The sequence below is a fragment of the Ornithorhynchus anatinus genome, chromosome X2 (assembly GCF_004115215.2).
Source record: "Ornithorhynchus anatinus isolate Pmale09 chromosome X2, mOrnAna1.pri.v4, whole genome shotgun sequence".
Classification (NCBI taxonomy): Eukaryota; Metazoa; Chordata; class Mammalia; order Monotremata; family Ornithorhynchidae; genus Ornithorhynchus; species Ornithorhynchus anatinus.
In genome coordinates, this window is record NC_041750.1 from 7,597,268 (window position 1) to 7,619,248 (window position 21,981).

The 21,981-nt window shown below is 56.1% G+C and overlaps 2 protein-coding genes across 4 annotated transcripts; both read right to left on the minus strand.

Annotated features, from left to right (window-relative positions):
• Positions 1 to 638: 638 nt before the first annotated feature.
• Positions 639 to 9,920, minus strand: PGLS (6-phosphogluconolactonase). 2 transcript variants are annotated; one of them, XM_001517901.5, is made up of 5 exons: positions 9,567 to 9,908; positions 6,956 to 7,063; positions 3,275 to 3,376; positions 2,531 to 2,671; positions 639 to 986 (listed from the first exon to the last, which is right to left on the minus strand). In XM_001517901.5, exons 1-5 carry the CDS (start codon positions 9,861 to 9,863, stop codon positions 849 to 851), a joined length of 786 nt encoding a protein of 261 aa, XP_001517951.1. In that variant the 5' UTR covers positions 9,864 to 9,908; the 3' UTR covers positions 639 to 848. The 2 variants fall into 2 exon arrangements, with proteins under 2 accessions (XP_001517951.1, XP_028909276.1); XM_029053443.1 differs by lacking the exons at positions 639 to 986; positions 2,531 to 2,671 and adding an exon at positions 2,680 to 2,918 and having other exon boundaries at positions 9,567 to 9,920.
• A 2,260-nt stretch (positions 9,921 to 12,180) lies between these two features.
• SLC27A1 (solute carrier family 27 member 1) lies at positions 12,181 to 21,164 on the minus strand. 2 transcript variants are annotated; one of them, XM_029053162.2, is made up of 13 exons: positions 21,038 to 21,164; positions 20,681 to 20,848; positions 19,576 to 19,970; positions 19,280 to 19,441; positions 18,442 to 18,511; positions 17,980 to 18,071; positions 17,464 to 17,573; positions 16,986 to 17,195; positions 16,647 to 16,710; positions 16,336 to 16,473; positions 13,351 to 13,515; positions 13,118 to 13,264; positions 12,181 to 12,991 (listed from the first exon to the last, which is right to left on the minus strand). In XM_029053162.2, the coding sequence occupies exons 2-13, from the start codon at positions 20,845 to 20,847 to the stop codon at positions 12,834 to 12,836; spliced, it is 1,878 nt and encodes a 625-aa protein (XP_028908995.1). In that variant the 5' UTR covers position 20,848; positions 21,038 to 21,164; the 3' UTR covers positions 12,181 to 12,833. The 2 variants fall into 2 exon arrangements, with proteins under 2 accessions (XP_028908995.1, XP_028908994.1); XM_029053161.2 differs by having other exon boundaries at positions 16,647 to 16,773.
• Between the last annotated feature and the right edge of the window lie 817 nt (positions 21,165 to 21,981).

The following is a 21,981-nucleotide window of genomic DNA, read 5'->3' on the forward strand; positions in this document are numbered from 1 at the left end:
ACACAGCAGGCAAGTGCGGAGCCAGAATTAGAACCCACATCTTCTGACTCCCAAGCCCGTGCTCTTGCCACTAGGCCATGCTGCTTCTTGAACTAATTTTCTTTAGTACTCTTAATCTTTTCTATTAAAAAGAAATCCCGTGCATCTCGTATTCTCGGCCCCAGACACATCTGGACTGTCCAACGGAGGGAGGTGCTGATTTCAGAAAACCCTTCTATTCATGGTTCTCTACACCAGCACAGAGTAGGGCTGGATTAACAGTTATCACCCCTGGAAAGGTGCAGGAATCATTCGGGTTTCCTACAGCTAAACGGTGCGACGGTTATCCCTGCCCCTCCCCACTCCCCCCACCCAAATCTAGCGTAGGGAGTGCAGGGGCAGGAGGGTGGGAAGATGACAACAAACTCCCATAGTTCAGGGCAGGAAAAAGTCCTGGCTGCTGCAAGTGGTAGCAAGCCTCAGCCCAGTGCAGGGGAACCCTGGGAGGCGGGGAGGGTTAGCAGAGGAAACCCTGAAGGGCACGGCCCAAACCGCCACACAAGCACGGGAGGATCAGTCCAAACCACAGCGAGATATTAAGAGACGGGGAGGGGGAAGGAGAACCCGCGCATGCGTGGCACGCAAGCACATCGACGGGCTGAAATTCACACCTTTAATACTGGGCAGCCGCTTTACACCGACCGATGTTCACAAAACAGACCTTGCACTAACCATCCTGCAGTTTCCATGTGCAACTGGAAAGGCGCCCCGCCCCTCTTCTGGCCCCACAGGCCGGCTCCGGAACGGGAGGGCCAACTCGGAGCCCAAGGCGGCAGGCTGCTGGATTCCCCCCACCCCAGACAGCAGCTTCACAAGATGGAATGCTTCTCGAAGGGAACCGACAGCAGCTTGGCCGCAGGCTCATCCAGGAACCAGTACAGCTTCCCCGTGTGGGGCTGGACGAGGGCAGCGGGAAGCGGGTTCTCCTCTTCGCCCTCCAAAATGCGCTGCACGGAGAGACCCAGCATGAGGACACCTGCCTTGACCGCTGCAGTCGGCCAGAGGCAAGTGGGCCAAGACTCTGAAGGCCAGTTAGTGAGAGAGAGTGAGAGAACAGACACGCATGCTCACAACCATACGCTTCCCTAACTGAAAGCATCTGAAAGCTGCTCAGACTGAGGATGGGTGGGAATATTATTATTCATAATAATAAAGGCACTTGTTAAAGCCCTGGGGTAGATACACGTTAATCAGGTTGGGCACTATCTCTGTCCCAAAGGGGGCTCACTCACACTCTTTATCCCCATCTTACAGATGAGGTAACCGAGGCACAGAGAAGTGAATTGACTTGCCCAAGGTCACATGGCAGACAAGTGGCGGAGCCGGGACAGGAACCCAGGTCCTTCTGACTCCCAGCCCCGTTCTCTCTCCGCTGAGCCACGCTGCTTCTCTAAGCACGCCGTCCTCCGTTCCGGGGACAGGAAAGAGATGGGGCTCAGTGGGTCTCCCCTCTGCTGGCTAAAGACTCTGAGACCCAGCCTAATGCCCCCAGCAAAGCCCTTTTGACACCCAGTGAAGCTCAGAGGGGACGAGGCCAGATCCTGGGGGGCAGAGTGTGGGCAACAAGGTAAAGCAGGGTGGAGGAGCTGGGGGCCCTGGGGGAGCTGATGGCCCAACAGTTTCCTGAAGGTGTTGCAAGACGGCTAAGGGGCCCCGCCATCAGAAGGAAGTCCAAAGCCATCTGCGGTACTAGTAATAATATGTATATTAAGCACCCTGTGCGCACAAAGCACTGTACTGAGCAGCGGGAAATAATACAGAAGGGCATTAGACACAGATCCTGGTCCTAAGGGATCTCAGAGTCTAAAAATAAAAGGGGGGCGGTGGGGGGCTGGACTGATGACAGACCCACGAGGAGAGATGAAACAAAACACTAAGACAACACAGAGACAAAAAACACAGTTCAGCAGGGCACTGTGGCTGGAGGTGCAGAATTTGCAATTCATAGCAGCTCAGAGTCCACAGTCGCGACTGCGATCGCAGTGACCGCTCCAGGCGCCAACCTGTTTTTCTCTCCCCCACCAGGTTGGTGCAAGGTGGGTCCGGACAGACACTGAACATGACTCAGAGGCAGACTGAGAAAAAAACCCTAGCGTGAGGGAGAGTGACTGGATGGGGGGGAAGGGGGAGGCTCACTCTCTGTGAAACTGCAGCTCCCTGAAACTTGGGCCCGGACTAGAGAGCAAAAGAAAATCTTCCCTGACCCTCAGGTGTGACCCTCGCCTGCTCAACTCGAGTGTTGGGGATCGACCGCTGCTGGTCCGGGGTTTCATCAGGGTCCCGCAACTGTGGAACCTCGGTATCCCCGGGCTTCCCTCTTCTAGAACTCCCAACCCATAGCAGGAGACATCTGCCTTCAGCTCCACTGGAAAGCAGCCGGTCTTTGGCTGAGCGCATCGATTCCCCAGGGTGATGAGTTCATCAGCACCTCGCTTCCGATGGGGGACCCAGAATGGTTGGGGCGACCCTGTGAACGAGGTTCCGAAATTACCTTCAGGACAGCCGCTTTGCTCTCGCCCGTAGCCACAAACACGACCATCCGTGCCGCATTCAGCACCGGCAGAGTCAGGGTCACCCGCTGTGGTGGGGGCTTTGGGGAGTTGTTAATGGGAGCTACAATCTTCTCTTTCTCCTGTCCAAAACACAAGTCACGGGGTAGGAAAGAAAGCAATCAAGGAAAAGCGAGAACAGACGGGAAGCAAATGGAAGCCGTTGTCATCGTCATCCTTCTCGCTTCTTCCTCCGTGGTCCCCTCCTAAATCCTGGCCGGTGCCTAATCTTGGGCAGGAGATCCAAGCTTTCAGGTCTGCAGGAGGGACGGGGACACAAACGCACGCACGCACGCGCACCAGGGAGGGGAAACACCGGGCCACACAAGGCTTGGGGGACAAAAACAGGGAAATGTCAGGATTTGGAGGGGACAGAGAGTCACGGCCCAGAGCCCAGTTGCTGCTCCAGCTTCTGGATGTTTCCCGGCGGACTACCAGGGCCACGACAGGGAGCCCCCAAGCCCCCTATGGCCTTCTCCCACTTGGAGTTGGTAGCCTCTGGTCCTGGGACAAGGGTCCAGTAAATCAGGACCAGAGCCCTGGGATGCAAACGCCTAGCTCCTGGCCGGCCTCTTCCTCAACAGTCCAGAAGCGAGGCTGGGAAGGTCTGAACAGAATCCCTCTCCCAAATGCCTCCACTTCACTCGCCAGTCAAACTCAGGCTCGGGCAGCCCGGGGACGCTCACCTGCAGGAGTGGGTGGTCCGGAAAGAGAGAGCATGTATGACCGTCCGGTCCGATTCCCAAAATCAGCAGATCAAACACCGGTATGCTGTCCCCCTGGAAAGCCTGAGACGAGAAAGAGGGGGGTGGGGGAGAGAGAAACACCCATCCCCCAGTAGGTTCACCTACAAGTAAACCAAGGGGAATGCAGCTGGCAGGTACAGAAGGGGCCAACTTTTCATTTTAAGCACAGGAGCAAACTTCAGGACCAGGGAAGGGAGCATAGGTTGAGGGGGGAAGGGGAGGCAATGGAAGAGAGAGGAGGAAGAGACATTGAAAGAAGCAGGGAGAGGGGGAAGAGAGTTGGGGGAGAAAAGGGTAAAAGCACTCTAATCCTCTGTGCCATTCAGTCTCCTCCTCCTCCTCTTCCTCCTGTTACTGCTTTTTTTTTTTTCCTTCTTCCCCTTTTTGGGCCTCAACGCCCCCGCCCACTCCCCTCACCCCCAGTTCTCCCAGGTGGTCTGGGTGATTCTGTCAGCAGCCAAGGGCAACAGTGGCCCAGCCGGCCCCTCCTGGCCAGGAAGTGGCATCAGGTCCTGCAAAGGTTTAAACCTATCGCGGCAGCTTCAAAACTTCAACTCCAGGCTCATCCCCAGAGAATCACCCAGCCTGGCCCAGAGGTTCAGGACAGGAATGTGCCCTTAAGGGTGTACTTCCTATGGGAAGGGAGATCCATCGTCTGCAGAGGTTTGGCACCCAAGGGGCTAAGCCATAAGCTTCACCTCCAGCGCACTTTGGGCAGGACACACAACCACAGAGTTAACTCATCCCACCCCTTGGGAGCTGGGAAGGAATGAGAAGTGGATCCAAGGTGGCGGCTCCACCTCTTGCCGCCAGGAAGAGCTCCGTGAATTAACTCCCCTCAGCAGATGTTCAGAAGGGCGGGCACCAGAGGACAAGAATTCACAGCTGGGAATTCCAGTCCCCCACACTATCCCCTGGCCAGCTTTGGGTTCTTGTCCCCCAGTAGCAGCTTTCAGAACTTCTGCTGCCGGGAGTTAATTCACAGAGCATCTTCTAAGTGCATTCCCTGTCTTAGAACACCACGTACGGGCTAGCTCCTGGACACGAAACCGACGGTCAGACCTGGGCCTGGGCTCAGCCTGCACCCCAAAACCCAGAGAGGAGCTAAGGCGACAAGCGAAAGGCACGACCCCTGACCTGACATGACCGCAGCAGCCGAACCGATGCCGGTTTGGGAACTGGGGCAGCCGGGGGTATGGAACAGAGCAGCACGCTCATTTCCGCTTTAACGCACGCTCTCGTTACCCATGTCGGACAGTACGTTGTTATGGCTTTAGGGAAATAATCTTCTGCCAGCATACGCCTACCTTGGCAGACCACGATGGGATGTCAGAAAAATCAGTTGCGTTTGGGGCAGCAGGACACAGCGTGAGTCTTACTTAATGTGGCACCCTGCAAGAACGCAACCCCTACAGTATAGAAGAACTGAGTTCTGGATAGATGTGACATCGGGATCCTGGCTCACAGAGCGGTACGGAGCCAGGGAGTTGTGTTTTAGAAGTCGATCCGATGACACGCTCTTTGAATTGGACACAGCAGCAACCTTGTTTTCTGCTCGCGGGGCAACTGACCGAAGAAACACCTAAGGCATTCCGGGATGTGGGAGGGACAGGCAGGAATTTGGATAAACAGCTCGCTAGCGTGGGCAGCGAAGACTGAGGCAGCTACCAGGGTCACGGTGTTGCAGGACAGCATCGGCACTATGTTTCTTTTTGCTGTTTTTTTTTTTCTTTGATGGCATTTAAATGCTTACTATGTAACAAGAACTGTTCCAAGCCCTGGGGTAGATACAAGTTTATCAGGTTGGACACGGTCCCTGTCCCACATGGGGCTCAAAGTCTAAGTAAGAGGGAGGAATGATTGGATCCCCATTTTCCAGATGAGAAAACGGAGGCACAGAAAAATGATCTGTCGGTGTGGGCAGGGATTGTCTCTACTGCTGAACTGTACTTGCCAAGCGCTTAGTACAGTGCTCTGCACAAGTAAGCGCTCAATAAATACGATTGAATGAATCACTAGCTGCTGTTAGCACATTCAATTCTAATGACCGCTAAGTGTTAATACTTGAACTACCTTACTTTAGCTTCGGTATTTTTTAATCTTTTTTAGAATGTGGCGGGGGGGGCAGGGGGTCCTGGGAAACCTGTCCGTGTTGGGACCGCACTCCCGAGGGAGAATACAGCACTGGGGACAGTGCTCTGCACAGAGTAAGCGCTCAATAAATACACCGATTGACTGACTAGAGGGGATAAGGGTCAGAAACCACCCCCCACCCCAAGCCCAGCTACCAGCGCCTTGTGTTGAACAAGGCCAGACAGAACTCTGAATGACTCCCGAGCCTTCCGGGGCATTATAACTTTTGGTCCTGGGATAGTAGCAGTGATTTACCTGAGGAATCTCCAGGTGATCTACCTTTGGGACATTCCCGTAGGAGCCCAGAAGGCTGGGGCCCTTGAGATTACAACCAGCTCCGATGGTTTAGGTTGGAGAAAAATCTCTGGCTGCTGCAGGTGGGAGGAAGCCTTGACGCTGCCCAGGTGAGCCCTGTGTGGGGGATTTTTAGTGAAGGAAAGCCTGGGGGGGTATGGCCCAGATCCCCCTAACCCCCCGAGGTGACCTAATGGAAAGAATACGGGCCTGGGTTCTAATCCTGCCTCCACCACTTGTCTGCTATGTAACCTTGGCCAAGTCACTTCAATGCTCTGTGCCTCGGTTTCCTCATCCGTAAAACGGGGGTTAAATCGCACTCCCTCTTAATTAGAATGGGAACCCCATGTGGATCAGGGACTGTGTCCAACTTAATTATCTTGTATCGACCCCAGAGCCTAGAACAGTGCTGGGCACAAAGTGAGGGCTTAACAAGTACCATTAAAAAAACGGTGCCTACCTTTCGTCTAGGAGGAATCTTGGGCTCTGGGAGAATTTGGCTATTACCTAACAGTCATGGCACCAACAGAACTCCGGTTCCCGGTAGGAGACACTCCTTTTCCCTCCAGCTCCCACCAGCCTCCGATAGAAAAGCTTTCCCAAATTTCAAGGGCCCCACCTCCTCCAAGAGGCCTTCCCAGACTGAGCTCCTCTTCTCCCTCTACTCCCTCTACCGCCCTGCCTTCACCTCTCCGCAGCTTAACCCTCTTTTCCCCCCATTTCCCTCTGCTCCTCCCCCTCTCCCTTCCCATCCCCTCAGCACCGTACTCGTCCGCTCAACTGTTTATATTTTTATTACCCTATTTATTTTGTTAATTAAATGTACATCGCCTCGATTCTATTTAGTTGCCATCGGTTTTTACGAGATGTTCTTCCCCTCGACTCTATTTATTGCCATTGTTCTTCTCTTCTTGTCTGTCCGCCTCCCCCGATTAGACCGTAAGCCCGTCAAACGGCAGGGACTATCTCTATCTGTTGCCGACCTGTTCATTCCAAGCGCTTAGTACAGTGCTCTGCACATAGTAAGTGCTCAATAAATACTATTGAATGAATCTCTTTTCCCAGATCACTAAGAACAAGGTTGAGAAAAGGAGGAGAGCGGGTGCTATGTTCAGGTACAGGAAATGGGGGCGGTCTATCAGTCATCAGCATTTCCTTGTGCAGAATTATCCATCTAAACCCCCCAAAACTCACTTCTCTCAACTTCTCTGCGTAGTCCGCAGCCGCCGCCTCCACAGAGAGAGTGGGGTTAATGGTGATCACTTGGCTCTCAGGGATGGGAAGTTTGGAGAGAAGATGAGTCTGAAGTAAAAAAGACACACACACGACAAAATATTTTTCTCCCTTTTCTCTGGCTCCAGATTACCCACCCCCAGGGGTGAAGTGGGAAAACTATTTCTCATCGGGAAGCAGGGTGACCGAGAGGAAAGACTGTGGGCCTGGGAGTCAGAGGACCTGGGTTCTAATTCTGACTCCATCGCTTGTCTGCTGGGTGACCTTGGGCAAATGGCTTAACTTCTCTGTACCTCAGTTTCCTCATCTGCAGAATGGGGATTCAGTGCCCGTTCTCCTTTCTACTTGGACTGTGTCTAACTTGCATCTACCCCATTGCTTAAAACAGTGCCTGGCACATAGTGCTTAAGAAATACCATAATCATCACCGTCGGCATCTGTGCACTGTACCGGCCACTTGGAAGCAGGAACAGTACAGCTTCTGTGTCTTCAAAGAAGCCACGACTTAATGGGGAGGCAAGTGGACAAAGGAATTATATGTGCAACAGGAATACAGGGAAAACTTGGAGGCAACTTGGAACAAATGTAAGCAAAAATCGGAGACATGAATGAAATGAACAAATCGACATACAGGCAGTCCTCTATTTATGTTGGAAATCTCAGGGTGAAGTGACCGAGAAAATGGGAAATCTGGAGAGGAGAGGAGTCTGGGGGGTAAATCAGGGAAGGCCTCCTGGAGGCGGTAGCTTTTTTAAGGAGAGTTGTGAAGGAGGGGAGGGACTCGGTCTGGTGGAGTTGAGCAGGAAGGGAAGTTTCAGGCAGCGAGAAGTGGTGAACAACGGGCTGGCGATGAGAGAGATCCTTTGGGAGGCCGGCTCTGGAGGAGGGAAGAGTAAGAGCTGGGGTCTGGAGGGAGGAGAGAGCGGAAAGGTTGACAGATGACGGAGACCCTCGAAGCACACGTTTAGACTGTCCGACACACGGATTCGTTCTCCAGGAAGAAGGGTGACTTCCGTAAATTTGTACCATTTTGTACCATTTGTACCACTGTAAATTTGGAAAGAGCACGGGCTTTGGAGTCAGGGTCATGGGTTCGAATCCCGGCTCCACCACTTGTCAGCTGTGTGACTGTGGGCAAGTCACTTAACTTCTCTGTGCCTGTTACCTCATCTGTAAAATGGGGATTAAGACTGTGAGCCCCACGTGGGACAACCCAATTCCCTTGTGTCTCCCCCAACGCTTAGAACAGTGCTCTGTTGCCGACTTGTTCATGCCAAGCGCTTAGTCCAGTGCTCTGCACATAGTAAGCGCTCAATAAATACTATTGAATGAATGAATGCTCTGCACATAGTAAGCGCTTAACAAATACCAACATTATTACCAGAGCTAGGGACCTTGTGAAGAAGCCCGGGGCCCCTTCTTCTGGGCAGATCCAAGATTTTGGTCTTCTTTTCTACCCCCTTGGGGGACGGTTCACCGTGTACCCAATCCACAGGCATCGACATCACAGGCAACAGAAATTCGAGTTGACTTTTTGGTTAGCCCAAAATGAGGGCCGTGACCGAGGACGGGGGGTACGAGGAAGCTCGCTGCGAGCAGGGAACGGGTCTAGCCAACTCTGTTGTACCCTCCCAAGCGCTTGGTATAGCACTCCGCACACAAAACTGTATATATTTTCATTACCCTATTTATTTTGTTAATGAAAGGTACATCGCCTTGATTCTATTTAGTTGCCATTGTTTTTATGAGATGTTCTTCCCCTTGACTCTATTTCTTGCCATTGTTCTTGTCTGTCTGTCTCCCCCGATTAGACCGTAAGCCCGTCAAACAGCAGGGACTGTCTCTATCTGTTGCCGACTTGTTCATTCCAAGCGCTTAGTACAGTGCTCTGCACATAGTAAGCGCTCAATAAATACTATTGAATGAATAAATACCACTGATGATGAAGAAATTACCCCCAACCTCCCTGCCCGTCCGGGGGCCGCGGTTACCACCCCGAAGGGGCTGTTGTGGGGGCAGAGGCGACTGAGGCCCTAATCCTGAAGCCCACCCCACCTCCGCTGGCCAACACTGAACTCGGCTAGACCCCCAGGACCCGCCCTTGGCCGTGTCAAGTCCTTGTGGGCAGGAAACAGGTCGCTTCTACATTCTGAGAAGCAGCGTGGCTCAGTGGAAAGAGCCCGGGCTTGGGAGTCAGAGGTCAGGAGTTCGACTCGCGGCTCTGCCACTCGTCAGCTGTGTGACTGTGGGCGAGTCACTTCACTGGCCCTCAGTTCCCTCATCTGGAAAATGGGGTTTAACTGTGAGCCTCACGTGGGACAACTTGATGACCCTGGATCTACCCCAGCGCTTAGAACAGTGTTCTGCACATAGTAAGGGCTTAACAAATACCAACATTATTATTCTATCCTTCGCGAGCGCCTAGTCGAGTGCTTCTGCACCTCATTAACCGCTACTGCTATTACTAACTCCTCCGGGCCGGCCTGTGCCCCCCAAACCCGCCTCAATCCCAGCCCCGAGCCCCTCTCCTCGGGCCCAGGGCCCAGCTTCTTCCTCTCCTCCTCCTCCTCACCCGATACTGCCCGTAGGTGCTCTCGGGGTCGGCGAAGCCCACCAGCCGCTCGTCGCAGAAGCCAAGGGTCCAGCGGTCGGGGGCGGCGGGCCCCTCCGAGGCGGCAGCCCGGGGCAGCTCCTGCGCCAGGAGCCCGACGAGGCTCCCGCCGGAGACCCCCAGGAAGAAGCGCCCCCGGGGGCCCCCCGCGTCGGCCCCACACTGCGTCGCCCTCTGCACCACCAGCTGGGCCAGCGACGCCCCCAGCTCCTGGGGGCTCGGGAACACGGAGATGAGGCGGGGGGCGGACCGGGCCATGGCGGAGGCAGGCGAGCGGGCGGCTACGAGGGAGGGCGGAACTGGGGGCGGCGGAACCGCGGGCGAGAACGGAAGGAGCTCGAGGGGGCACCAGCGGAAGTGGACGGCTGCATTCCAGCCCGATTGGAAAGACCAAGAGAATGAATAAATGACCATTTAGGAGAGTCCGCTTTATTGAGAGAAGCAGCGTGGCTCAGTGGAAAGAGCCCGGGCTTGGAAGTCAGAAGTCATGGGTTCGAATCCCTGCTCTGCCACTTGACAGCTGGGTGACTGTGGGCGAGTCGCTTCACGTCTCTGTGCCTCAGTTACCTCATCTGTAAAATGGGGATTAACCGTGAGCCTCACGTGGGACAACCTGATTACCCTGTATCTACCCCGGCGCTTAGAACAGTGCTCGGCTTATAGTAAGCGCTTATCAAATACCAACATTATTATCAGTTCCCTCCTCTGTAAAATGGGGAGGAAGACTGGGAGCCTCATGTGGGACAACCTGATTACCCTGTATCTATCCCAGTGCTTAGAACAGTGCTCTGCACATAGTAAGCGCTTAACAAATGCCAACATTATTATTATTCTCTGTGCCTCCGTGACCTCATCTGGAAAATGGGGATGGAGACTGTGAGCCCCACGTGGGACAACCTGATCACTTTGTATTCCCCCCCACCCAGCGCTTGGAACAGTGCTGTGCACATAGTAAGCGCTTAACAAATACCAACATTATTATTATTATTATTATTACCATACCTCTCCCTTCGCCCCCACCCCCCAGAGGCCCAGCCCCGGCCCACAAGGGAGAAAGACAGGCTTAGAGCAGCCACCTTATGGACAGGCAGAAAGATAAGCGCTCAATAAATACCACCGATGGATTGATGTCCCGTCTTGCTGATCTATCATCGAACAAAAACTCCTCACTGTTGGCTTTAAAGCACTTAATCACCTTGCCCCCCCTCCTCCCTCACCTTGCTACTCTCCTACTACAAGTCTTTCTCCCGCTCTTGACTGTGAGCTCCTTGTGGGGAGGGATTGTCTGTCTTTATTGCTGTATTGTACTTTCCAAGCCCTTAGTACAGGGCTCTGCACGCAGCGCTCAATAAATACAATTGATTGAATGACTGTAAACTCATTGTGTCCGTTATATTGTCATGTTATACTCTCCCAAGTGCAAAGACCTCGACCCCGGAGGAGCGGAAGAAAGCCAGACGGTAAGCGGTGATGGAAAGATTTGGGGAAGCCAGACCCCCAGCTCAAGGAGCAGCCCAGATCCCGGGAGAGGCTTATGCTTGGTTGCTGGATTTGACTTTATACTGTCATCTATCTACGATGAAATTGGGTAATTTTCATTACTGTTCTAAGATTTTGCTTAATATCAAAATGTCCTTCCTCTAGCTTTAACAACATACTTTTTATCCCTCTCCGATGAAGAGGGAAACCTCTGTTGTCTCCTGCAAAGCCCCATCCATTCGGGGACCACACTCTCGAGGGAGGGGTTAGCATTCATCAACATCCCTTCCAGCACAGCTACCCATCCCAGCGGAGAGCAGGGCTGGACAGCAGAATCCCAAAATGAGTCCTGCGTCTTTCGGGGGACGGTTGGAACTTTAGGTCCTCAGCACTTTACCTGAGGACTCTGGGTGCCTCTGGATGGAAAACATTCCTGCAGGATGGTGGAAGGCCAGAGCCTTGGATGTTTTTGCGTGTGTGTGCGCACACGTGGGCCCACAGGGGAAGCACATGGGGCTAGATTGACTCCCTGTACAGTGCTATGCACTTTGCAAAGGGCTAAGGAGTGAGGGGAAGAGAGCCCAGAGTCCCAAGCCCTGTCTGCGCCAGACCCACAGGGACTGTCCCCACCCCTAGGGTCCTGACCAGGTCACACGTTGGCCCTGGCACATCTCCTCCAAGAGGCCTTCCCAGACTAAGCCCCGCTTTTCCACCTTTCCCACTCCTGTGTCGCCTTAACTTGCTCCCTTTGCTCTCCCCCACAGCACTTATATATATCTGCAATTTTATTTGTATTGCTGTCTCCCCCTCCCTAGACTGTGAGCTCCTAGGGGGCGGGGACTGTCACTGTTTAATGTTGCAGTGTTCTTTCCCAAGCGATTAGTACAGGGCTCTGCGCACAGGAAGCGCTCAATAAATACGATTGAATGAATGAATGCTGGTGACGGTCCAGAGAGGGCTGGGTGCACTTTCACTCTGGCATCCTTTATCTAGGGCTTAATCCAGACCTGCCTCAGTTTTGGGGGGTGGGAATAGAGAGGTCCCCACCCACTGATTTGGGAGAGCCCCTCCCTCCCAGGCTGTCTCATAGACTAGATTCATCTTTTACAAGTTTGTTTATTTTTAACTCAAATGAGAACTCAAACCATTACCCAGAGGCTGGGGGCAGGGGAGAGAAGAGGTTGGACGACAGTGAGGAGCATCTCCACAAGCTCGTGGTTTCCCTGGTGAAGCCACCCCAACCCTAACCAGCCTGCCACCTGCAGCCCGATATGAGGGAAAAACCATTCCTGCTGCATCAACCGTGTCAAAAAAAAAAAAGAGGAATATCGTGAACAAGATTCCCCCCTGTGAAATTAGGGACCACATGGGTAGGGCCTCAGCCCATTAAGGCACAACTGAAGGGAGCGGGTGAGGGGAGTGGGGTGGATCCAGCAGGGAGAAGCAGCTTCTTTCGTTTGCTGGGAGGGTGAGGAGTGTCAATGGACGGGAAGCCTGGGTGGCAGATGGGGGAAAGGGAGTGGCAGAGAAGGCGGGAGAGAAAGGGGGACAGGGAGAGAGAAAAAAGAGGGGGGACGGAGGGAGAAAAAAGAGAGGGAGACGTAAGGGAAGAAATGGGGAGAGAAGAGGACGGAAGGGAGAGGAGGGGAAGAAGGAGAGAGGAAGGCTAGCCTGAGGAAGGGGCTCCATGCCAGAAGGATGGGGGGGGGAGTGGGAGCGGGGGAAGGGTCCAGGGTCTGCGTGGCCCAGTCACAGGGAGGTGGTGCCCGAGCAGACACTGATATACACCCGCTGGTCCAGGGGGACGTAACACCTCTTCCCTGGGTCCAGGAAGAAGAGCCGGTCCGACGTCTGGCCAGGGTCGAAGCCCTCACGTTGCAGCCGCGTCTTCTGGATCTTGAATGTGCCTGGTGGGGGGCGGGGGGGAAGGAAAATAAATAGAGGAGTCTGGGAGGGTCCAGGAAGGGAGACGAACGAGGCTGGTGGCGAAGAAGAGGGGAAGCGAGATGAGGGAGGACGACAGACACCCGTACCTGTGGTGTCCACGTGAGGCATGAGGCGGAGGAAGATCGGGCGGGCGTAAGGCGGCAGCAGCCGCTGCAACTCCTGATAGAGCTTGTTGGGATCCAGCTTGGCCTGAGGATCGGCAATGGCGGCCATGCCCGCCCGGCCCTCCACACCTGCAATGATCCACACAGTCGGAGGGGTCCCCGGCCGGCCCCAAGCGGTGGAGGAGGGAGGGGGAGGGGGAGGGGCGCCCGGTTACCTGGCACAGTCACGCCGTACACGGCCACGTCCACCTGGCCCAGCACCCGGCTCAACACCCCCTCCACTTCGGTAGTGGAGACGTTCTCTCCGCGCCAACGGAACGTGTCTCCGCTCCGGTCCCGGAAGTACAGGTAGCCAAGTTCATCCATCACCAGCACGTCCCCTGAGGAAGGGGGAAGAGGGAAAAAGAGGGCCAGCTGCATCACAGCCGGGGAGAGGACGACAACAGGGAAGAGGGCCCAGGCCGGGCAGCCCGCACTGCCTCCATTTTGGGCAGCGGGAGGGGGGAGAAGGGAAAGGGGCATATCCCAGAGAAGTACAAGAATGGGAGGGGGGGCCCCCTCTCACACACAAGTCTCTGCTCACTCTGGGGAGAAGGAGACGCAGTAGTCAAACATAAGGATGTTGGGTTACTGGAACATAAAGATAATTATGGTATTTGTTAAGCGCTCGCTACGTGCAAGCACTGTTCTAAGCACTGGGATAGATAGGAGCTAATCAGATCGTCCCACGTGGGACTCACAGTCTTAATCCTCATTTTACAGATGAGGTAACTGAGGCACAGAGGGGTTCAGTGGCTGGCCCAAGGTCACACAGGAACATCCGAGGGATGGGGGGAGGTACGAGGATTGAGACAGTTTCACAGCCAAGAGATTCACTGCGGTGTTGCTCAGGGTCCAGAGGATGAAACGGTGAAGAGTAAAAATCGGATCTCTGGGAACTGTGCGAGGAGCTCAGATTGGGATGTTAGAAGGGGAGGTTAGGGGTGTTGGGTGGTTCCCCCCAAGCAGCCCCGTGTCACTGTGGGAAGGAGACAAGTCCTAAGCTGGAAAGACTGCGGGGTTGACCCCGTGTGGCTACACTCAGGATTTCTTGTCAGGCCCCAATACAGGACCAAGGATGCGTGTGATGGTTTCCATTCTGTAGACGGGGCTGATGGTTAGGGCTGGATCCCCTAACGCCCAGAACTTTCCCTCTACTAATCCAATACGGACCACGCCTATTTGAGAAGACGGCAGATGATGACCGCAACCTCCTTGTGGGCAGCGGACGAGTCTACCGACTCTTGTATTCTCCCAAGTGCTCAGGGCAGTGCTCTGCTCACAGTTAGTGCTCAGAAAATACCATCGACTGATGGACTTATGGAAATCTCCCTCCTAAGTTGTGCCTGGGAGCGCGGAGTTGTGACTGGTATAGCCTAAGACTCCTAGCGTGGAGCATCACCATTCCAGTCAGACTTTTGGACTCATTCATTCACTCGATCGTATTCACTGAGCGCTTACTGTGTGCAGAGCACTGGACCAAGGGCTTGGGAGAGTACAATACCTGCCCACAACGAGTTTACGGTCTACAGGACTCCACCTCCAACCAGGACACTTGGAGGAATCCTGCGATATCCTGGACATCCACCCTCAAGGTTAGCGATGGACCATCAAATCACCCAGCTTTCCGCTATCCATTCCTAACTTTGCCTCTAATGACGATGGAGTCTCCTGTCCAAGACGACGGTTGAACCCCGGCCCCGTCACTCCTCCTGGTGTTCTGAGGTGCGGGTGAAGGCCGAGGTGTCGAGACACACAGCCGGCCGCAGACCGCGCACCTCAAAGTCTGCTCGGGTTTCCCTGCGGGGCTTGAAATCCCCTTCGGCCTAGAGTAATTCCCTCTAAGAGCACAACCCAGACTGTGATGAGGTGAATTGGGTGGAAATAGCCTCTTCCCTCTGGAGACTGTACATCACTCTGCTGCCCGTATTCATTTTAAAAAAATATATATTTCTGGGCACGTCACCCCGCTCTCCCCAAACCACCGACGGTTGTCCATCCGGCGCCACAATGAGTGGGAACCCCTCGTCATCAGTTTTACGGCAGTCAACCCTTTCCCTCTGATCTAGTCTTGCTCCTCTCTCTCACTACGATGCAGCCCACACACTTCCCTCCTCTAACACTACCCTACTTACTGTGCCTTGATCTCATCTCTCTCGCCGTTGACCCCTCACACAGGCCCTCCCTCACTTCTCACATCCGACAAAACACCACTCTCCCCATCTTCAAAGCCCAATTAAAATCGCATCTCCTCTATGAACCCTTCCCTGACTAATCTCTCGTCTCCCCACCCTCTTCCCTCTCCCTCCTTTCTGCGTCACCTGTAGCTCCTAAGACCTTTTTTATATTTAAACGTTCCCTATGTGCCAGGTACTGTAATAAGCACCAGGGTTGGACACAGTCCACGTCCCATATGGGGCTCACAGTCTCACTCCTCATTTTACCGATGAGGTAACTGAGGCCCAGAGAAGTGAAGTGACTAGCCCAAGGGCACACGGCAGACAAGCGGAGGAGCCGGGATTAGAACCCAAGTCCTCTGACTCCCAAATCCACGCTCTTTCTACTAGACCCACGCTTTTTTTTCCAATGGCATTTTTAAAGTGCTTGCTATGTGTCAAACACAGTTCTAAGCACTAGGGAAGGAACATTTAGGTCAGACACGGTCCCTGTCCCACATAGGGCTCACAGTCTAAGTAGGAGGGAGAACAGGTACCCCCATTTTACAGTTGTAGAAACTGAGGCACTGAGAAGTTAAGTGACTTAATCGCCCCAGGTCACACAGCAAGCAATTGGCAGAGTCAGGATTAGAACCCAGGTCCTTCTGCCTCCCAGGTCCGTGGTCTCTCCACTAGGCCCCGCTGCTTCCTCACTTTGAATCTCATCCCCACCCCCGCAGCACTTATATACGTCTCCTTATTTTCTGTTGCTCCTCCCCATTTAATTTCTTATTGATCTGTCTCCCGGGCTAGACTGTCAGCTCCCCGAAGGCAGGGATCATGTCTACCACCTCTCCCAAAGGCTCAGTATGGAAGTGCTCCATGAATACCACCGAATGATTGATTGACTGATTGATGGGGGAGAGGGAGGCTGAGGGTAGGTACTAGGGGGACCCACCCCTCGGTGTGGGGAACTCTAGGGTGAGGTGGGGGGGGGGGTGCTACCTGAGAGATAGGCACTGTCTCCCTTGTGGAACACGTTGTTGGCGATCTTCTTACTGGTAGCACTCTCGTTGACATAGCCATCGAAGCGCCGTAACGGGTCCTGCTGGTTGATCTGTCCGACAAGCAGGCCAGGTTCCCCTGCAGTGGGGAGGGAAGGGGTCACCCCTGAGGAGGGGAACTGTGGGGAGGGACGGGGGGGGTCAGATGGTCTGGGGGAATGGAATCAGGCCCAAGTTGAGGGCTCCTCTGTCCATGGGTGGCCACGCCTGGAGGCCCGGAGGGGGTGGTCCCTGTCCCTTGGTTCCCCTCACCTGCCCGACAGGGGATACACAGCCCCCGTTCATCCCTCAGCAGCTCCATCGTGTCCTCGTTCACCTTCACCAGGCGAATGGGATAGATGTTGGGGAGGATGCGGCTGTTAAACCCACAGGCCCCTACCTGTCCAGGAAGGGGTTGGGAAAAAGAGGGAGAAATGGGCCGGGGCCGTGGGGTAAGGGGTGGAGAAGAGGAGGGGCGGGACCGGGGATGAGGGGAGGTGCCGGGACTCTCCCCGGCCCCCGCGTTCCCACCCAGGCCGGCCCCCGGCCCGCTCCGTGCTCCGACCCGGGCTGGCCGCCCTGGGGACCGTGTGCCCTCTCTCCAGCCTCCACCTTGCCATCCAGGTTCGCGGTGCTGCAGTTACACTCGGTCGCCCCGTAGAACTCCCCGATCTGGGGGACGTGGAAACGCCGCGTGAACTCTTCCCAGATGGCGGGCCGCAGCCCGTTGCCCACCGCCAGCCGCACGCGGTGCCGACTCTCCGCCTCCCGCACCGGCTGCTTCAGGAGGTAGCGGCAGATCTCCCCGATGTACTGGACCACCTGCCGGGGAGACCAGAGCCTTCAGCCCCCTGGCAGCTCCACAGACCCCTCCCCGGGCTTGGTACAACACAACCCCCAGCCCTCCAACCCGTGGCTGCTCCCACCGGCCGGGGACGTGGGCGGGCTGAGACCCGGCCCTCCCGTGGCTCCCGCCGGCCTGGGAGACCTCTCCCTCCTCCAGCCAGTGAAGAGGGGGAGAGGAGGGAGTGGGGGCGGAGACAGAGGGAGAGGGGGACAGATGAGGGGCAGCAGAGAGGGGACCCCTTACCGTGCAATTGTACTGGACACAGTCATCCCAGAAGCGGCTTGCTGAGAATTTGCGGCGGATCACAACGGTCAGCCCGTACAGGAGACACTGGCCGACGCCCATGATGTTCCCTGGGAGCAGGAAGGCGGGGAGGGGGCGGTAAACATCGGTCAAGCGGTTTACACCTCTGGCCAGGCCCGACCGCTTCCCCTGGACCCTAATCCCCTCTGTCACCCCCGGTCCCATGGGACCTGGTGTTGGGGGGCGGGGGAGGCGTTCAAGAGTCCAGCTCCGGCAGAGGGACCCCTCCCTCCCCCCACCGACAGCTGCAATGCCATCTCTCAAAGGCAGGGAGTTCACGCCTCCCGGGGGTTTCCGGGGGTTGCGGAGACCACATGTTCCAGGGCTGGACCCCCGGTCTCCGCCCAAGGCAAGATGGGCAGAGAGCTTTCAACTAATGCAGGACTCCTGGGGGAGAGGGCCAAGAGAGACAGGAAAAGGGAGAAGGGGGAGAGGGTTTGGGGAAGGGGTTAGTACCTGCAGAGTGGTAGAGAGGCAGACAATCATACAGGATGTCAGATGGGCCCATGCGGTAGGCGTGGTAGCCAAAGGCAGCCATTCGGTAGTACCTAGCGGGGAAAAGGTCACAATACGAATCACAACCGTGGCATCTGGGAAGTGCTCACTATGGGCCAAGCACCGTACTAAGCGCTGGGGTAGATACAAGATTATCAGGTCACACACGGTCCCCGTCCTACGACGGGGCTCGCAGTCGAAGGGGAAAGAAGAGTGTTTCGTCTCCATTTTCCAAGTGAGGAAACCGAGGTCCAGAGAAGCGAAGTGACTTTCCCGAGGCCGCAGAGCAGGTAAGCGGCAGAGCCGGGATTCAAACCCAGGTCCCCCACCTCCTAGGTCCAGGCTCTTTCGGAGGGAAAGGGGCAGAGCGGGGAGCCAACGGAGGGTCGAGCCAGGGATCTGGGCCGCACATAGACATCTCACCTGCTGTGCACAATGATGGCGGCTTTGGGCATCCCCGTGGTGCCCGACGTGTAGATGTAGAAGAGTCGATCTGGAAGGGACATTGTCAGTATCAGTGCCAGCGTCCAGAATTTCCAGGATGTGGTCAACCCCTACTGTGTGCAGGGCCCTCCCTGAACAGGTACCTATCGGGTGCAGGGAACCTGCTGGGGGCTTGGGGGGTGGTGATGGGGTGGTGGGGAGCAGATAAGGTCCCTGCCCTCAAGTAGCTCACAGTCTAATGGGGGAAGACAGTAGGCGGAAACCTCACCTCTATGCTTTCCCCGATTCATTTCCCCACACCCTGAGCCAGATCGCGCTCATGCGAATACGTCTCCCCGGTTACTTATTTTGACCGCTCTTGTTTCCAATCGTTGAACGTCCTGCTTCCCCGATCGAGGGTGAGCTTCCCGAGGATGAGGAATGTGACCCTTCCCAAAGATCCAGTACAGTGCACCGCACCAGATAGGTGCTCAATAAATGCTGTCACTACTGTTATTACTATTACGTAAATGGACAAGAATGCTATACTTAAGAGTGACGGAATAAACAAACAACAAATAAATACTCAGATCAATGGGTGAATGCTGAAGTGGCTGAGGGGAGAGCAGCACTGGAAAGGTTTGGGGGCGGGGGGGAAGGGGGTTAATCAAGGAACACCTCTTGGTGGAGGTGGTGTTTTAGGGAGAGAAAATGGTCAGGCCTGGGGAACCCCCGCTCCACCGGAGCTGGAGCTGCTGGGGGCAGCTTGGGGAAGAGGGGTGTGTGTGGTAGGAGGGAGAGCCCCAGCCCCGTTCCCATCACCCCGAACCCCGCTCACCATTCATGCCTCGGCCGGGTACGGGGTCAACGGGGGCCCTGGAGGCTGCGCTCAACAGGGGATCGAGGAGGTGACTGTCGGGAGAGATGCCCTCAGGCCCAAAGTCCCCCGTGCAGAACCTGATCATGTTCTTTCCCAACTGCTGGCTCACCTCCGAGATGACTAGAACACAGATACGCCGTCCCCATCACCGCCCGCACCCTGCTTCGAGATTGCTCTGGCTCCAGCCGCCTTCTCCAAGGCCCCACCCCACGACCCGCCGTCCGCCGCTTGGCCGGATTCCCCTGCGGTCTCACCTGCGGCCAGCTCACCCCCATAGACCAATGCCTTGGCCCCCGACGTGCTGAGGCAGAAGGCCAGTGGCTCGAGCCGCAGGTTGCAGTTTACCAGGGCTGGTTCCACGCCCAGCTTGGCCAGCCCTAGCCAGAGGCCGACGAACTCGGGGCGGCTCTCTAGGAAGAGGGCGACCACGTCCCCGGGGCCGAAGCCGTGCTGCCGGAACAGGTGAGCCACGGCGTTCGAGTAGCCGTCCAGCCGCCCAAAGGTCCAGGCTTCTCCGCTGCCCGCGTCCACCAGGGCTGCCCGCTCAGGCTGGCGGCGGGCCACATTCTGGAAGATGCCGGGGATCGTGTGGCCGGCCTGCTGGTGCCTCCGCAGCTCGGAGCGGACCCGGAGGAGCACCGAGAGGCCGCTGCAAACGAGAAGGGGGTGCGTCGGGGGAGTCGCCCTGGCCCCCCGGCTCCCGGAGGCTCTGGCTGGGAGCCCACGACGCTTACGTCCATATCCTTAACGCCCCCCCACCCCGGTTCCCCCAACTGTAATTTAGTTTACTGTCCGCCTCCCCTTGTCGACTGTAAGTTCCTTAATAATAATGCCATTTGTTAAGCCCTGACTATGCCGGTCACCAAACTGAGTGCCGCGGTCCACCCGCAGGGATCGTGGAGTGACTCTATTGTCTTGTACTATCCCAAGGGTTTACTACCGTGCTCTGGACGGAGTAAGCGCTCAAACCGCACCCCTCCCACCGCCCCCCCCGAGTGATTGATTAAAGTTAATTGACACAGAACAGAGGCCTCGTGGAGAGCTGGGGTCTCGAGGCTGCTCGTGGATGGGAGGGTCTTCTAGACCGTAAGCCGGCTGTGGGTCGAGACTGTTTCTCTTGACCGCCGAACTGTACTTTCCAAACGTTTAGTACAGTGCTCTGCGCACAGTAAGCGCTCAGTAGACCCGACTGAAGGAATGAACGAAAGAGGGGCACGACCCTGCCTCAGCCTGAACCCCAACACTACGCCTCTCCCTGGGGGCTCGGGGCTACCGAGGGGCCAAAGACAGGGAGGACATAAGGGGAGGGATTAGGGGGCAGAGGAGGGAGACCCCATCCCCCCCACCCCCGGCACTCACAAGAGGTCCCTCAGCGCCGTCTTGCAGACGATTCGCAGGAAGCGCCAACCGCCACCGCCGATGTAGATGAACAGGGCAGCGGCCAGGCTCCATGGCCAGGGGAGCCCCAAGAAACGTAGGAGCCACAGTGAGACCAGCGAGACCGTACAGATGCCGGGTGGCCGCATCCTGCGGGAGTGGGAAGAGAGAGAGGGGAAGGGACGGCGGGGGGAGGGTGTCACCGCGGTTTCCTCCTCAGAGATTGCGGCGGGCAGAGACCCCCTCGGCCCCGGAGAGTCCGGTCACCCCTTCCCTCTCCCCCTCTCCTGAGGCTCGGGGCTTCTCCGGGGGCCGATCCCCTCCCTCCGCCCCACAGACCTGCTCTCGGTCGTCCCGCGGGTCTCTAGCCGCCGCGGTGGCGGCGGCGACGGCAGCTGAGAATGCGCCCGCTTCGCGCCCCCATCCAGGCGACCGAGACCATCGAGCGCTCGGCCCACAGTGGGGCGGGAACGGCGCGTCGCTAGCTAGAGAGGCCACGGGAATGGCGGGCGCCGCCTCCATGGCAACCGGCAAGCCCCCGCCGGCGTCGGCCAATCGGACGGCCCTTGCCCAGCGCCGATTGGACGGGCACCTCCTCGCCTCCTCCCCCTCCCCCTCCCCGTTTCCAGGCCGGAGCCGTGACCTTTCCCCTAGATCGACGGCTGACGGCGCAGCCAGCAAATGGTTGGGGAGGGAGGGTTGGGCTGGTCACGAGGCAGGAGCGCGCGGGGCGGAGCGTTGGGCCGTGCACGAGGCAGGATCCCTGCTGGGCTCTGGAGGCAAAGGGGGTTACCTCACAGGGGCTCCGCTCTCCCCACCCGGCCCCCTTCAGACCGTAAACTCGAGCTGGGTAGGGAATGTAGATTAGACTGTAATAATAATAATAATGTTGGTATTTGTTAAGCGCTTACTATGTGCCGAGCACTGTTCTAAGCGCTGGGGGAGATACAGGGTAATCAGGTTGTCCCACGTGAGGCTCACAGTTAATCCCCATTTTACAGATGAGGGAACTGAGGCCCAGAGAAGTGAAGTGACTCGCCCACAGTCACACAGCTGACAAGTGGCAGAGCCGGGAGTCGAACCCATGACCTCTGACTCCCAGTCCCAGGTTCTTTCCACTGAGCCACGCTGCTTCCCATCAAAGGGCAGGGACTGTTTCTCTCTGTTACCGACTTGTCCATTCCAAGCGCTTAGTACAGTGATCTGCACATAGTAAGTGCTCAATAAATACTATTGAATGAATGTGTCTGTTCACTGTTGGACTGGCCTCTCCCAAGCGCTCA